The sequence below is a fragment of the Diachasma alloeum genome, unplaced genomic scaffold (genome assembly GCF_001412515.2).
Source record: "Diachasma alloeum isolate Michigan unplaced genomic scaffold, Dall2.0 Dall_scaffold_01599, whole genome shotgun sequence".
NCBI lineage: Eukaryota > Metazoa > Arthropoda > Insecta > Hymenoptera > Braconidae > Diachasma > Diachasma alloeum.
Window position 1 is genome coordinate 1 of NW_021681694.1, and position 15,506 is coordinate 15,506.

At 37.0% G+C, this 15,506-nt stretch overlaps 2 protein-coding genes across 5 annotated transcripts in view; one reads left to right on the forward strand and one right to left on the reverse strand.

Annotated features, from left to right (window-relative positions):
• Window positions 1-731: 731 nt before the first annotated feature.
• Window positions 732-4,728, reverse strand: LOC107046613. The gene is made up of 4 exons (XM_015269261.1): window positions 4,149-4,728; window positions 3,266-3,790; window positions 2,635-2,827; window positions 732-2,529 (listed from the first exon to the last, which is right to left on the reverse strand). The coding sequence occupies exons 1-4, from the start codon at window positions 4,239-4,241 to the stop codon at window positions 1,607-1,609; spliced, it is 1,734 nt and encodes a 577-aa protein (XP_015124747.1). The 5' UTR covers window positions 4,242-4,728; the 3' UTR covers window positions 732-1,606.
• A 3,123-nt stretch (window positions 4,729-7,851) lies between these two features.
• LOC107046617 (protein groucho) overlaps window positions 7,852-15,506 on the forward strand; it is a 16,687-nt gene continuing 9,032 nt past the window's right edge. For 2 of the 4 annotated variants that reach the window (XM_015269268.1, XM_015269269.1), the window contains exons 1-4: window positions 7,852-7,995; window positions 10,991-11,097; window positions 11,717-11,780; window positions 13,793-13,837. In XM_015269268.1, the coding sequence (XP_015124754.1) occupies window positions 7,960-7,995; window positions 10,991-11,097; window positions 11,717-11,780; window positions 13,793-13,837 (252 nt within the window). In that variant the 5' untranslated portion in view covers window positions 7,852-7,959. Of the gene's footprint in view, window positions 7,996-10,990; window positions 11,098-11,716; window positions 11,781-13,143; window positions 13,184-13,792; window positions 13,838-15,506 lie in introns of those variants that run through there. The other 2 variants (XM_015269271.1, XM_015269270.1) reach the window with 2 other exon arrangements.

A 15,506-nucleotide genomic window follows, 5' to 3' on the forward strand; every position in this document is an offset into this window, starting at 1 on the left:
AAAATTAACTGATTATTGCACGATTAATAAGTATTTTCCCGGTTTAATTGCTTTTCTCAGCGAAAATCCGCGGACGAACGACAAAACGTCCATTCTCTGCCAGTGGCCAGCCGCCATGATGATTGTGCGCAGAGGAGTTGCGCAATGGAGAAATATAGCATTGCACTTTTTACAGGTCTGGGCTTAATAATATGGACTAATAAAGTCTGATTTCTTGATAAAATCATTCCCGGCACTTAATATTAACTGATTATTGCACGATTAATAATTATTTCCCCGGTTTAATCCCCTTTCCCACCGAAAATCCGCGGACGAACGCCAAAACTCTCCATCCCCTGCCAGTGGCCAGCCGCCATGATGAATGTGCGCGGAGGAGTTGCGCAATGGTGAAATTTGACATTGCACTTTTTGGAGGTCTAGGCTTCATAATATGCACTAATAAACTCTGATTTCTTGATAAAATCATAGCCTGCCATCAGTATTAACTGATTATTGCACGATTAATAATTATTTCTCCGGTTTAATCCCCTTTTTCACTGAAAATCCGCGGACGAACGCCAAAGTCTCCATTCTCTGCCACTGACCGACGGCCATGATGAATGTGCGCGAAAGTTGCGAAAAACAAAAAGTTGAAAAAATCATTATGCTTGAATGATTTTGTTCTCTATTTTTGTTCGTTATCAATTAATTTAGGGGTAGTAAAGAGGATTTAAAATATTTATTACTGGAGATGATGATTTATCTTGAATAATTTTATTCTTGGTAAGATGAGTTTTTCTGCATGAAAAATTCTTGATATTTAATTTCATTCCGTTTTCATTCAGTAGAGACACTCATCTTAGATATTTTTTTGCTAACATTGAATTGCGAATATATTAATCTATATATTTCCATTTCTTTCATCACATAAGAAGAAACAAAAATCTTTAAAATTTTCGGTTAAATTAATTGAATAAATAGATACAAAGTGACGAAATTGTACCTACAACACATGTTGGCACTGTGCAATACAATAATTTTTGAACATCTGAAACTCTCCATAATTAGAATCTCATAAAAACTAATCATATCATGATCGAAATGAAAATTTGGAAGCTCAATTCACCATCGAAAATATCGAATTTCGTTGTGAAAATAATTTTGGCTTCAACATATTCATGTATGTAGAAATACCATAGTGTGAGAGGGGATTTCATTATGACAAATTCAGACTATTGATTCAATAATAAAAAAAATATATATATCACAATTTGTTAAATTGTCATTAGACAGAAAGATCCATCGATGAACTAGCTTTTAATTTTGTTTTAATGTTAAAAAAAAAGAGAATAAATAAATGTTGTTATGAACTTGCAGGGAGAAAGAAAACTGCTGAAAATTATCGTTAATTTTTAAGAAAATTTTAACAAGACTCTCGTAGAAAATGCAGCAATTGTATTGAATTTATAGAATTTTTTAAACTCTGTGAGTTTTGATGGAAATTCTTGAGTTTAACAAAATTTTCAATAGTTTTTATCGCCATGTGAGGAATTTTATGCTTGACAATGATAAAGAAACCTTGAAAGGTTCATCTCAATGAATAGAAAACTTGAAGCATTCAAATAAATTACATTTCCTCAACTTCAGGAACTGAAATTTTGTCTCTTAATTCTCCTCCAGTTTGGATATTCGAATTTAATATGGCTTTATCAATTACTTGTATTGCATTGTCATCAATGACTTGTGGATAATGTTGAAGAACATTCACTCCCTCTTCTTGCTTTTGTTCTTGCGAATCTATTTTTATTTCATCCTCGTTCTCTTGAATTTCTCGATAATCGTTGATGTTTTCATAATGTTTATCAACTGCATCAATATAATTTTCAACATTAATATTGACATCATCACTATCAAGATCATCATGGAATTGATCAGAAGAGGATTTAAATGACTCATGGTGTTCGATATGTGGAGACTCTTCATGATGAGTACCAGCAGTTTCCACTACTTCTTTCACATCCCTCTTAACTATAGAAATTTCTCCGTCATGACTGCCACTTTTGGTACCTTGAGCAACATTTTTATCTCTCGCCCCCACAGGAGCTATCTCGTTTATTTCTGATGATACTGATTCCTGCATCATTGGCTCATTTAAACTCGAGTCAAATTTTCGAATATTCCTAGATGACTTAGATTGACAAGTCATCCCAGTGTTTTGCCGCTGCACATGCTGAAACTTTGGAAAATTCCTCAAGTCTTTACTATTAAAAGTTGTGGATTTAAGGTCGTTTTTATGAAACTTTTTATCGTTCCTCTCGTGCTCTCGTCCGAGAGCCTGAGGAGACTTGTCTGAATCATTTCTCCTTTCAGAATGAAAGCCCTTGGAATTATTGAAATTGTTATATTTCAGTTTATCCTCTGGGCTTGTTTCAACAGTAAAATCTCCAACTTGGAAGTTTAGTGAGTCTTTTTCTGATTGGCTACTGTACACCACGCGGCTTCTCTGACGAGGGCCAACTCGACCTGTTCCAGCAATATTGGAAGAGCTCACTAAAACACGAAAAGAATAGTTGCAATTACTGTTTTTTTTTTCATGCAATAGAATTTGATTAATATGAATGTTCAATAATGTTGAATACCAAATGATCAACTCACCTTTGACACTCATCAGGACATTCTTGGATCCATTCGTACTGTTATTGATTTGTGCATTCTGATCAGTAGAATTGATGATTCTCCTTTGGTCATCAGACTCTCGTCCGTAGGAATAGGATGAATTTCTTGGATATCGCATAGCATCTCCCAGTGTATGAGAATCCCTTTTCGTGATATCACCAGCTAAATGGATCTGAAATTTTCAACAAGACATAACGGAAAGTGTAAATATTATTGAATATAATGGACGGACAATTAATGAAATTAATATAATGGGTGGGAAATAAAACAAGTCGATGTGTATATTCTTTGCGTGAGGGTATTATCTTCAAACTTGGATAAAATGCAATGTTGTAGAACATCATATTTCTAAAGAAATTGTTAATTTGAAAAAAGCTTTTTGAATTGTCGTGAAACAAGCGATTTTTGAGGAAAAAATAAAACTCGAATATTCGAAATTTTAATTAATGTCGATTGACAGGCCTTACAATATCCTAATTTGAGGGGAAAAAAAATGATGATGAAAATGTTTAAATTCCATCTATTCATTAGTATCAGATAAACAAAATTCCAAATGTTGAAATCTGAGCGATAACAAAACTTCCATTTAGAAACAATATTCAATATTTACTTTATCATTATCCCATTCACGTCTCCAATTTCCCTCGGCCGTCCTCTGTCTACTGATCCTCGCCTCATCAATTTTATTTCTCTCAGCCCTCCACGCCTCATAATCAGGTAATAAATCTTGTCCTGAGCCCCCTGTTTTTCCACGAAACTCCCTCCCGCCCCTTTGTTTCCTAAAATGTGGACGTGATGTTTTTCCCCGTGCTTTATTCTTGTCGGACTCGCGTGGAAAGCTCTCATGTGGCTCCTCGCGCTCGGAGTCAGCGAGGAAATTGTATTTTGGGTCTGGTGGGGGCCCTTCACTCTGGCAAAATGTGTGGCCTTTCTTTCCTTCTCCACCCGCGCGATATTGAATGCTCTCCTTGTGATCTCTTGGGGAATGTGTGTTTCGTGGTTTTGTCAGGGTTTTTGAGGGTTGCGGGGGGGAGAAGAATTCAGGGGGCTCTTTTCGTTGTGGCCAGTCGGTGGAGGGTACCATCTGCACTAGCGCATTTGATTTTGCAGCATTTTTCTTATCTGCTTCAACTTCCTGATGAAGGGAAAACACCAAATTAATTTCGCATAAATCATTATGTAATCTTTAATCAACATCTCTTGATTGACGATTAATAAGGACTTAATTTTATCAATAATTAATCAATTTATTGATTGATTGATATTAACTTTTCAATTTAGGAATAGTGAATAAAGTTTTAAAACAAATCAAATCAACTCTGCTTAATATCAATGTACCATTTTTTTTCTAATTAAATATCTCCTAATACCTCCGCGCGCCCAACAAGGCCGGAATACTTACATATTTCGCTATCATCTTTCAATTTCAACAAGAGACTGAAACCTTTTTAGAAACATGAGTAATTTTATCCAAGAGGGAATGTGTTAATTACCTCGTAACGTCGTCTTATCTCTTCATTCTGCTGTCGTATTTTATTAATTTTAGCGTCAAGTGGGTCAGCTGCCATTTTCGAAAAAAAAATCATATAGATATTTCAACTCGAATTTCTACTGTCACTCGGCCAATTTCGATTCAACTATTTCACTCAAAATTCCACTCATTTTTTTTTTTTTTTTGCAATTGAAGGATGTGAATGGTTTCTTATGCTGAGGTATTAAATTAAAATTGCTTGAGTTATTCTCAATAACGATGAGTGCCGATGTGGATCGAATGTATTTTTCGAGTACGCTCAATGCCACTCACGTAAACGTTCACTTCCGGATTCTCCATTTCCTTTTTTATTGCTCATTGATTTATTATTTCGCTGATGAGTGAAAAATCCATCTACTGAATGCGGAATTTCAAGAGGAACCGGTTGTCACTCTTTCCGTTCAGATGCATATGGAACTTTTAAATGTTTTTGTTGTTTTTTTTTTCACAATTGAATTAATGATTGTTCACGATTCCTTTCTATATTCTGACGTTTGCAGCCCAGACAAGAGGGTGTGGATGATGAAACTAATAATAGTTGCGTCAAGTGAAGGGGGGAAATGATATTGGTCTGCTGCTGGGAGGGGAGGCATTATAATTGAGAAATCTGTTGTATCGATTGGGGATAAATGGTGGATGTGAGACGGAGATTGATGGTGGTCAGACGTGTGGGATGTCGCCAATGGTGGTATTCCGATTTTTTTTTTAATCGTTCTTCGTTTCAACTGAATGATGGATAAATTATTGTTAGCTTTTTTTTTCTTTTAATCGTCAAGGTTCACATCAGTCACGAGGGTCTTTTTTGAAAAATTAGAGTCATAAGGGTTAAAAGAGCCATCAGAGACATTGCAAACGTAGTCTCGAGTTTCCCAGAAAATTCGAAAATTTTCAGTCCACGTTTTTTAATTGTAATAAAGTCAAAATTTTTTCAATTTTCACTTAACAATGACAATAATTTATCTATAAATTTGTAAATTCCTTAATAACTATTGAGTATATCTGTGATTAATTATTAGTTGAATAATTTTAAATGTCTCAAAGAAAATAATTGTCATCTAACAATCAAGAGCTCCACAGATGTATGTTATCCAATAAAACTTTATGCTCACACCCAACTGAACATCTTTTTGCTTTCCGCAACCCCTATTCTGTTTTCCGATCACGTCACGAGCCCAATTCATCCGAACACCCAATAATACGATTAGTTCCACCATGCGCTATTATACATAGATAAGTACGTGGCGCGTACAGGCATACGGACTGTAGCCAACCATTGACGTCTTCCATCTCCTATATCTGTGGCAATTGATTTTATGATGTGTGACTGGAGGTAAATTATTCATGCTTCAGCCATTTTCGAATCCAGAGAACAATTTTTTTTAGATGAATATGTTTGGAGACAAGTACATGTTACATCAGGTGTTGACATTTGACATTTGGCCTATATGTTGATGTAAACGCTTTGAAAATCATGGTGTTTACCATTTTTCTTTGTCGAAATATTATGAAAGACGAATGTTTGGAATTCATTACTTGTGATTATTTCAAGTTTTCTCATGTTACATTCATTATAATTTTTTCAAACTGTCGTTTAACCAATATTACAGACGTGAGAGAACAATTTATGTCAAATCAAAGCGAATTTTGAGGTACGGTAATGTCTGGTGCCAAGTACTTGTTACTGCAACTCCTAACATTCAATCTTGGAAACATAAAGCCTCGACAAGTCCAAGGTCATGAGGCCTGTTCAGAAGCTGCCTCCAAGAGGCAGCATAACGACAACGCGGCATATACTTGGCCCATTATTTAGGATTCCAAAACAGAACCCGATGAGCGATATCCTAATGACACCGGTCTTGCCTCCACAACTTTACGACATGTAAAAACATGAAATACTCTTTTTCAAGAAGAAATTACAGAAGCCTTCTCTGGATAACCATTCAGCAGTAAAACGATGATATTTCATATGAAGCGCACGCCGAATAGATTATTGAGAGAGGACACAAAGGCGTTAGCATGCTTGATACCGAACCTCAGAGACAGCGTAAATTTGTGTTGATGGGGCGGCAAGGGGTGGAAGGGTACCAGGAAAGACCTCGGGCGGTCTCCCCTCGTGTTTGTGTTAATCTCTGCACTGAAGTTGGTAGTGGTGAACGCTCTCGTCCCCCCCATTGCTGTTTCCATCGCGGCGGCAAGCGGCGTTCACACGTTTCCCGTCATATCCCAGTTCACATTCGTGCTCTCCCCCCCCGCCACAACGGCGGTACGGTATTATTATTATATGGCTCAGTCGAGCGTTGCTCGTTGCACCAAGTACATCATCTACGAGGTTAAATCATAGATAGTACACGCGTTTTAATTAGTCATACGTCTATCAAATGGGAGGTCTCAGGGGGTATATTATAATAGCAACGGGTGGAATTGTCTTGATCTAGTCTTGATACTCTTCATGATAAGTGATGCCTCAGTTTTGGCAATTGTTCTTCAATAAATGATTAAATATGGACAAAATACTTGTTTCATCGGTGTTTGTTGGCTCTCAATCATTTTACGAGGTACCTACTATCTGTATTATTTCATCCATTATGAATAATTATTGCTAGTGTCTTTGTGTGAATCCATTGAATTGATTAATTAATTGTTCATTTTGGGTCGAGGATTTTTTGGCGGGATTAATGTATACTGGATTGAGACTTTCTTATTATCAACTTGTCGATGTCTCCTCCGATTGTTCCTCCGAGTGATGAATTATCAGGTCGAATAAATAATAAAGAGGACGCAAATAGATTCTGTTAAGTCGAGCATAAAACCAATTACGAACTGTGACAAAGCGATTATTTGTTTCTTAGCGTGGGCTATTGTTTTATAGGAATATGACTACATTTGTTGATTATTGGGGATGATGAGTGCGTAATACATAAAAGAGAGAAAAATGCCTTCATCTGTGTCATCTTGTCAATTAACCACATCATTGGCGGCTATTACAACAGGCCATAAAAATTGCAACTATTGGCCTTTTATTCATGCGAATAAACAGTTAAAGTCTTTGCAAACATTCCGCTCGATATTTTATTCCAACTATTTGATTTTATATTTTTCTCATTTTCCAGATACATCACAGAGTCCGAAAGAGCATCTAAAAGAACGTAAATAGTGTTAAATACTGAACATGACAAATAGTGGCAATACGAATGAACCACCCACAATAATCAAGAAGAAATACAATCGGTGGACAAGTGGAAAAAAAGTTTTATATACGGTGACGGTGAAAGAAACCTGGAAGTAGGAAGCGACGCGTCGTTGTAATGACGTGAAAAGTGTTTTCAAGGGGGTGGTGAATGGGTGTTTGGGAGTACATATATCAAGCTGAGAAGAGAAGTGATACGAAACTAGTGGGTGTGCAGTTATTGTTCAACAACATATTAAGGAGTCGGGTGGATGATAAAAAAATCTGTGACAACTCTGTTAATTAATTAAACCATTAATCGACTCTTTATTTACGATAACTCGGTTTTAATCGATTTAACATGAGAATATCATTCTAACATATATCAATGTGTAAAATAAAAATTTATCAAGTATTTCGCCTGACTGATAAAATGTATTGAACATTGATTATTCGGGGGGGAGGGGGGGAGGGGTGGGGGATACCAAGTGATGTGGGTGTTGGTGGTTGTGTGATGCACGTAGGAGTGAGTACTCATAATGTGGTCCAATGACTGTTTTCTTCCAAGGAATACAAGGAATATCACGTGATTAAGGGAAAGCCTAAGATGTATCCCGCACCGGCCAGACACCCAGCCGCTGCCGTAAGTGAAAATAATAATGAATGAATGGATAATTACAAAAAAATTTAAAAGCTCTCTTAAGCATTCATTATAAAATTATTAAATTACCCAAGAATTGAAATAAAAACAGACATCAGCAGATAGTAGTTCTCTATAAACTCCAAAGAGAGGAAAAATGGCAGTACAAATGAAATGAAATGAAAAATTCCATGTTTTTTCAATTTTTTTAGACTAGATTTATAAATACATCTATTACTACACATATCAACGTGTTTTTGCTTGCATAAAACTTTAATTGAAAGAAAAGCAAAAAAAAAGGTAATAAAATATTAAAAATATTAAAAAGGTGTGAATATCACTGGCAATCCCCTCGATCTTTAATTTGTCATTCTTCTCTTTTAACACATTTTTCCCCCTCCGTTAGACGTATTTATAAAGCCTGGAGGGGAGAAACTTAATAGCAAAGGATAGGATAATTGTTTGCTTTACACTTCCTCCTTCACTTCCACTCTTCAACTTTTTCGATCTATCTAACCCCGAGTAGAGGGTTATCTCATCGTTCATATGTATTTGGGACTTTAGTAATATTTTTTCGGGAAATTTACCAAGTTGTAGATTTTTTTATTCCTAAAAGTTTGAACATTTTGTGAATTTTTTTTTCTCTTGAAATGGAAAAAAGTCGTAAAATGTTTGAAACGATTCTTAAAGCCCTCCTGAACTTTCTCACCCTCGTGATCACTCAAAAATGGGTTCAACTGAGTAAAAACAATTCAAATGATTAAAAACAACTATTGTTTAAACTGAGGGTCACCGGAGCCAGAGGATTCATAAAACTCATTTTATGTTTTGATTGTTCCGCTTTTTATCCAACCAATCAAAAAAATTCTAAAAATCATACCGAAAGATTCACACCAATTGATCAATTTTATTACTTGTATAATATATTGTGCCTTGAAAGTTGATTGGTCTAATAGGGGCGCTGCTGGGAGTTAATAACCCGGGCGGGCGCTGTAAATGCTTGTCAAATGGTCTTATTTACTCTCACTAGCGGGTGTACATACTTTGTCCCATACCACGTATACATGTCATTTTCCTCGAGTTATGAGATAAAATGATTTTCCAAAATCGCTCCCGAGACCGATGTCCCTCCATATTCTTCTTCGTTTTCTCGCTCTTTATTTTTCATATTTATATGCAAGTGGAGTGGGTGGGCAATAAGTGTAATGTGGGGTGAGGGGTGAGGGGACCCTACGCTCTTGGGAGTATATACCAGCAACCAGCAAACAATGTGCAAACTCCGTGCGCCACGGAACGCTTTGTGCTGTAGCCGCGTTGTGCATTACCTAGGGACAAAAATTTTTCCTTGATGTTTTTTTTCTTTCTTCTTCTCGTTCTGCTTTTCACTTTATTTTTACTGTAATTTTTCTTCTCCTTGGGGCGGGGAGAGCATTTTTAAGGCTAAAAATGTCAATTTCAAAATTTTTTAAATTAGAGTATTAGAAATCTCAGAATATTAGGAGTCTGTTTTTTTCTATCAATACTTGAGGCAGCTTTCGAATTTTTCCCTTTTGCACAATTTTTTTGCAATTCTCAATTGTTTTTATGGCCAAGTAAATGAATTTTGTCTTTAATAAACGACAATAACAATAGAAAATTTTCAAATTTTCAGTTAATTATAAAATAACTATCAAGCCGAAGCTAGTGGAATATTTTCAAGTGTTAAACAATCATATGACCAAACATTGTTCAAATTGATGAAATTACGAAATTTCCTTGGTTCTTTCCATCAAAACCCCAAAAAATTTGCACAACTAACGCACGTCGAAGGCGTGGATAATCCAACAGATTGTTGTTAAAATTGTAATGACGTTGCTACCTGAATCAAACAAATGATGATATTGAAAGGAGAGCGCCAACTCCACTGAACGAAAAACAAAACAAAAATTCCATGTCATTCCACTCAACTCTCATTGGGATACAAAAAAAATTAAATTCGAGGGGATGACAATCACTAATCAAATTGGGCCCTCGGCTGATTGTTTGTCGAATTGCCTGTCATTAATGTTTTAAGAGGAAATGAAAATTCAAAATTCAACTCGCCACTTTTTTGTCTTGTTAATGCAATTCGTTTTCAAATGGGAAAAAATGTGCGTGTAAAAAATAATTGCCAATTTACAGAGGGTCAAGATAGATGTACCCAGTGAAATGCACAACATCAATGTTTGATGACTGTTGCGTTTGATGATTGCAACAAGTTAAAATCTCGTTTTTCTCCTCCTCCCCCTCTTAGAGTGACCCCAATCGTCGTATATTTCCTGGCTCCTGTGAAAACCAACCCCCACGATCACACGGTCTGCCCCTCCTACCCCCCTCTCTGCTGTCCTCCATGCGGATCAACAAGTGGCCAAATGATTTTCACTGTCGGGCAAATGCGCGTGCACTGACGAAAAGTTTAAAATTCCAACCATTTGGCACTTTCGGTTGGGCAATAAATGGCAGATAACATAGTCCAGTTTTGCGGATGAATTCGTCATTGAATGGGGGACATGGGGGTGTTGATGGGGTGATAACGAAAGAGTTGAGTTTGGCTGTGACGATTGGGGCAATTAATTTTTTTTTCCTTTTTTTCCTTTTTGTTTCATTGGAAATTGGGCAATTGAGGCATGCATTGGTAATTATTCTCGTCGAATACACGAATACCTACAAGAAAAGAAAATGCTTGAGAATATTCGAAATATTCACCTAAATTAAATCTAATATTGACGCATTATTTCCCCTATTATTTATATTTATCATAGTGAAAATTAATTTTTCACTTTATAAATATATTCAAGCTCTGTGATTGAAAAATATTATCGATTCAAATATTATGTAAAAAATAAAAAAATAATTTTCAAGCATTTTCCATTGTTTTTCATTCTTTTCATCTTGTCTTGAGTCTGATATTGCAATTAAAATACCTCTTACCTCAGCATGAGAAAATTAATCAGATTCTCAACATTTTAATTGTTATCAGGGGGGCGGTGGAAGCGGCACGGCTGCGGGTGGTCTGAAATTCACAGTTGCTGATACTTGCGAAAGAATCAAAGAAGAATTCAATTTCATCCAGCAGCAGTACCACTCGTGAGTATTGGCGTTTCTCATTTCTACTGTTCAGTTTCAACCAACTTGTCGGTACCCAGGTAGGAATTGACCATAGAAACAGGACTCATCAAGCCCTGGAGCAGGGCTTGGAAATGCTCAACCAAGGCTGAGCAGAATCAACGTTCACTCGGCGGAAAAATTCGATTTTGCCGACAGTCGACTTTCCCCTGAAAAATTCGAGATGACACTTTGGCTCCAGGTGGAAAAAAAATTTTTTATTTCGACATTTCTGGCGCCTCCGAGTGTTTCATTAGCATCAGAAACGTTAATCGATATAAAAATTAAGAAATGTAATCGAAACTAACTTGGATTTTTGAGGCCTTGCAGAGGCTCGAATAAGCCTTGACGTACTGAGCCTCAATACTCAAAGCCTGACTAGGCCTGAGTTGAACCTTGGCAATGGCCCCTTGAATCGCCCTCATTTCAGGCTCGAGTGAACGATGAAGTCGAGCCCGTCCCAGGCCTGAGTCACTGACCCTCGCCAAAGCTAGGCTCGCACAAGCTTGTTTCCATCGTCAGCCTGTATAATTCCTACCTGGGATATGTACATTTTTACCGTCAAACTCATGAAAAACCAATCATCAATCATTTTTTTTAGGCTGAAACTTGATTATGAGAAATTAGTCAATGAAAAGACTGAGGTGCAGAGGCACTACGTGATGGTAAGTTTCATAATTACGAAAATAATAATTGTCTATCAAAACAAAAGGAGACACCTAGACCAATATACCTAGAGAAATGAGGCATTTGAATGAAATCAAATTATAAAGTCAATAATAATTTTTATATTACAAAAAAATTTTCATTTGATAAAGTGAATAAAAACATAAATAAAAATCAATTCTGAGTTTGAATAAAAGCATCATTACAATAAACTTATTTCTCTGGGTCCCATTTGGCAGCATCTATTCACACGCTCCCCGCCAAAATTTACCGTGGATATACGGAATAATTTCCGTGGATTTAAAATGATTTTTTACCGTGGATCAATTGAAAGGGTCAATCGATAGACAGGGCTGCGCAAGAAATTGGTTGGCTCATCTGGATGAAATACTGCGATACGTTTTGAAATTATAATTTTCAAAATATTTATACGATATTGTAGAAATATTTTTTTTTATGAGTAGCACTCAAATTTATCAACTCAACAAAAATTAAGTGTTAAATCTTCAACGATGAATTTATTAATAGCCATTTGCCATGTTGTCACAATTATAAACCATTTATAAATCATTTACCCTCTTCAGATCGCCCTCTTAGTCTTTCTGATAAGTATAATATAGCATTCGAGAAAAGCTCATTAAAAATTCATTATGTGAAACCAAACGAGAGAACTCACGTCTAATAATACGAAGAAATAATCGACAAAGGCACAAAAGCAATGCATTTCTCCCTCAGCTTTTCTTAAAACACCAAAAAAGAAAATTATCTCCAAGAGAAGTATCAAAATAATCTAAATAGTTCACCCTCAAGCATAATTGATGAAACGCGAATACCTCCGAAGCCCCAAGTATTCCGTCAAAACCATTAAAAAAGCCCTCAACTCTCAAAAAAAAAAAAAAAACTTGGAAAGTGATGTAGATGCGAAGATAAAGGTAATTAATCCACCGGTTTGCTTCTCCCGCGATAACGATGATCGTCACAGGAGCACAAGAAACAGGCGCATAGTAGTAGATACTATTCCACTCTATTCCGAATGACAAAGCCCACGATGACGGACCAAGACAGTTAGATGAAGGTGTGGGGGGGGCAGGGTGAATTCACCCCTGCGTACGTGTTCGTGTTTTCTGGGTGCATTTGTATGTGATATCTATATACCCAGGACTCTGGTAAACTGCTATACTATACACCAATGCAACACACCTACGAGACACACCGAGAAAGTAAGGGTGATTGCGCGGCAAGAGGTATGGGGGGGGGACGCCGTCGGCCGCGCGGTGGGGAGAAGTGAGTTGAGCTGGTAATCGATATCACCAAAGTAAACGAAGATAGAGATGGGGTTGTCGTGGGTGGAGAGAGATGAAAGAAGACGGAGCGGTTGTGTCGAGAGTTTGACATGCTCCTGGTAAGTATTACACAGATATATGTATAGTTTTATAAAATGCGTTTATCGTATCGGGTGTGTATGTACGAGGGAGCTGAATACGCCACGTAGCGATTGTGTGCACGTTTTGTCACTCTCTACTGTTTCTTACCACCTTCGCTTTTCGTGATTACCTTTGGACTACGTCTTATTACCCCGACCCCCTCGCTGCCCACTTTCGCCTGTGATATTCTAATTCGAAACCACGAGCATACGGCGGGGGGATGCTTTTCATTAGGATGGAGCACCTGCAAATCCAGCGCATTCTTTGTGAGTTTAGCTTTTTTTGGGAGATAATTGTTTTGGGAGATGGTGGGGAGAATTTCCAAATATGTAGGACATTGCTATGTGAACCCTTGAAATTGCTTGAATAGCTCTTAGATAAAGATCATCAGGGTCATGAGAATAAAAATTGGCCACAATTTATAATAATAAGCAAATAATAAAAAAAAAAAAAGAAAAAATGATTCAGTGAGATTAACCCTATTTAAATGGAAAAATTAAAAGTTTGAAAAATACCAACAACAAATTTTTTATTGTCTACATTGCTTGATCAATTAATGTTTTTTATTTTCCTTTAAATTGTTGCAGTACTACGAGATGTCTTACGGGCTCAATGTGGAGATGCACAAACAGGTAATTTTTTGGCAATTTTAGTCATCATAAAGTAATAATGAGGGTAAGTATGGAAAATGTCTGAGTATTTATCTCATAGCACAGTTTATGAAATTGTCGGGTGGGAAATGACTAGTTTTAGTAGCAGGGGTACAAATACACCAAAGTTTATTAAGTAGTAGCTATGTATACAGACTTGTACTGTAGATTTTCTATTTGTGAGGGGTGGAAAGATCGATAGTATAGGGAAGTGGTGGAACAGTATATAAGTTGAGTTATCTTTGGGACGGATGAATTATCGATAAATATCGAGGGGGGCCGATCTATTTGAATAAATTTAACATCTTTATTTGCACTTTTTTTTTTTAATTTATTTCAACAACATTCAATTTTCATTGAAAATTAATCAATCCTCCATTTAGATTTAAAAACTATTAATTTGACTTGAATAAATGGTTTCCACAGTTTGTGAATATGCAAAAGGTAATGGGTGCACATTTAGTGATATTGAAGGGTTTTCGTTGACGTTCCGCCCTTTTTAAATCCAACATTTGCCTCATACAACCACAAGCGCTCAACTCAGCCGTTCACACCGTTACCGCCGCTTTACCGTCCCTATACAACTAAACCAACTCCTATTTATTGGCAATGTCCCAGTTTACCCTCAGCTCTCTTTAAATAACCGCGCCACCGCTCTCTGCGGGTTGTAACGAATAACCAGATAGACTAAATTTTCTTTATATTTATCCTTTTTTCATTTATTTATCACCTCATTCTCAATTAAAAATCAATGTTTAATTCTTCTTCTCCAGTTCTTTCATGATTTGAATTGAGTTAATTCTTCCTTTATCAATGCATTTCAAATTCCCAATTCATTTGATAAATTATATACGATAGAGGAATATTTCGTGTAAAATGACATATAGCTATACTATATGAAGACAGAGCAATTCAAATCATCTCAAATCAATTTAATGATAGTCAATCGAAAAATGTTGTTTCAACAAAAAATGAATGTTCAATTCTGCATTTCTTTCCCAACCCAATTACAACTAAATTCTCCCTTTATCAATGAACCTCCTAATGCATTTCCCTCATTTCTTACAATTCAAATCAACTAAACGACATCCAACAAAACTAATCGAATTTTTAACCCCTGCAATACCCCGACTCCTCTATACGAGCGAAACGCATTTCTCCCAGCAGCGTCTAACCAATTGCATATAACTCATCTTCCCCCGCTTGACACCCCTCCCAATTCCCTCCATTTTCCTCCCTTCTACCCCCCACCTTTTTTTTCAACCCAACGTTTCTCTTTTTACGCCGCTGATGCACCGACCAGCCTTATATATCTATACGTACGATACACACGTCCATCCATCCCGGGATCCAGAAGGGGGTGGTGGGCTGGTGGGTATGGAGTCGCTTTTCCCGCCCGTTTTTCCACTTCCATCCTCATACCCCCGTTACCCATACTCCCCGTACATTCCACTGTATCCTCGCGTGCACCCACGTCTCTGCTCTCGTTCAACGCGGCAAGCGTGTAGTCGCGTTGTTTTATTTGGCTCTACGGGTGCGCCTGCGAGGGCTCAGTGTGCATGGGTGGTGGGTGGGGGAGCGATGACATCGATTTTTTTACCCGTTGCTAATCTCAATGCCTCCTGCCCTCCTTCCCCCCCCCCCCACCCCC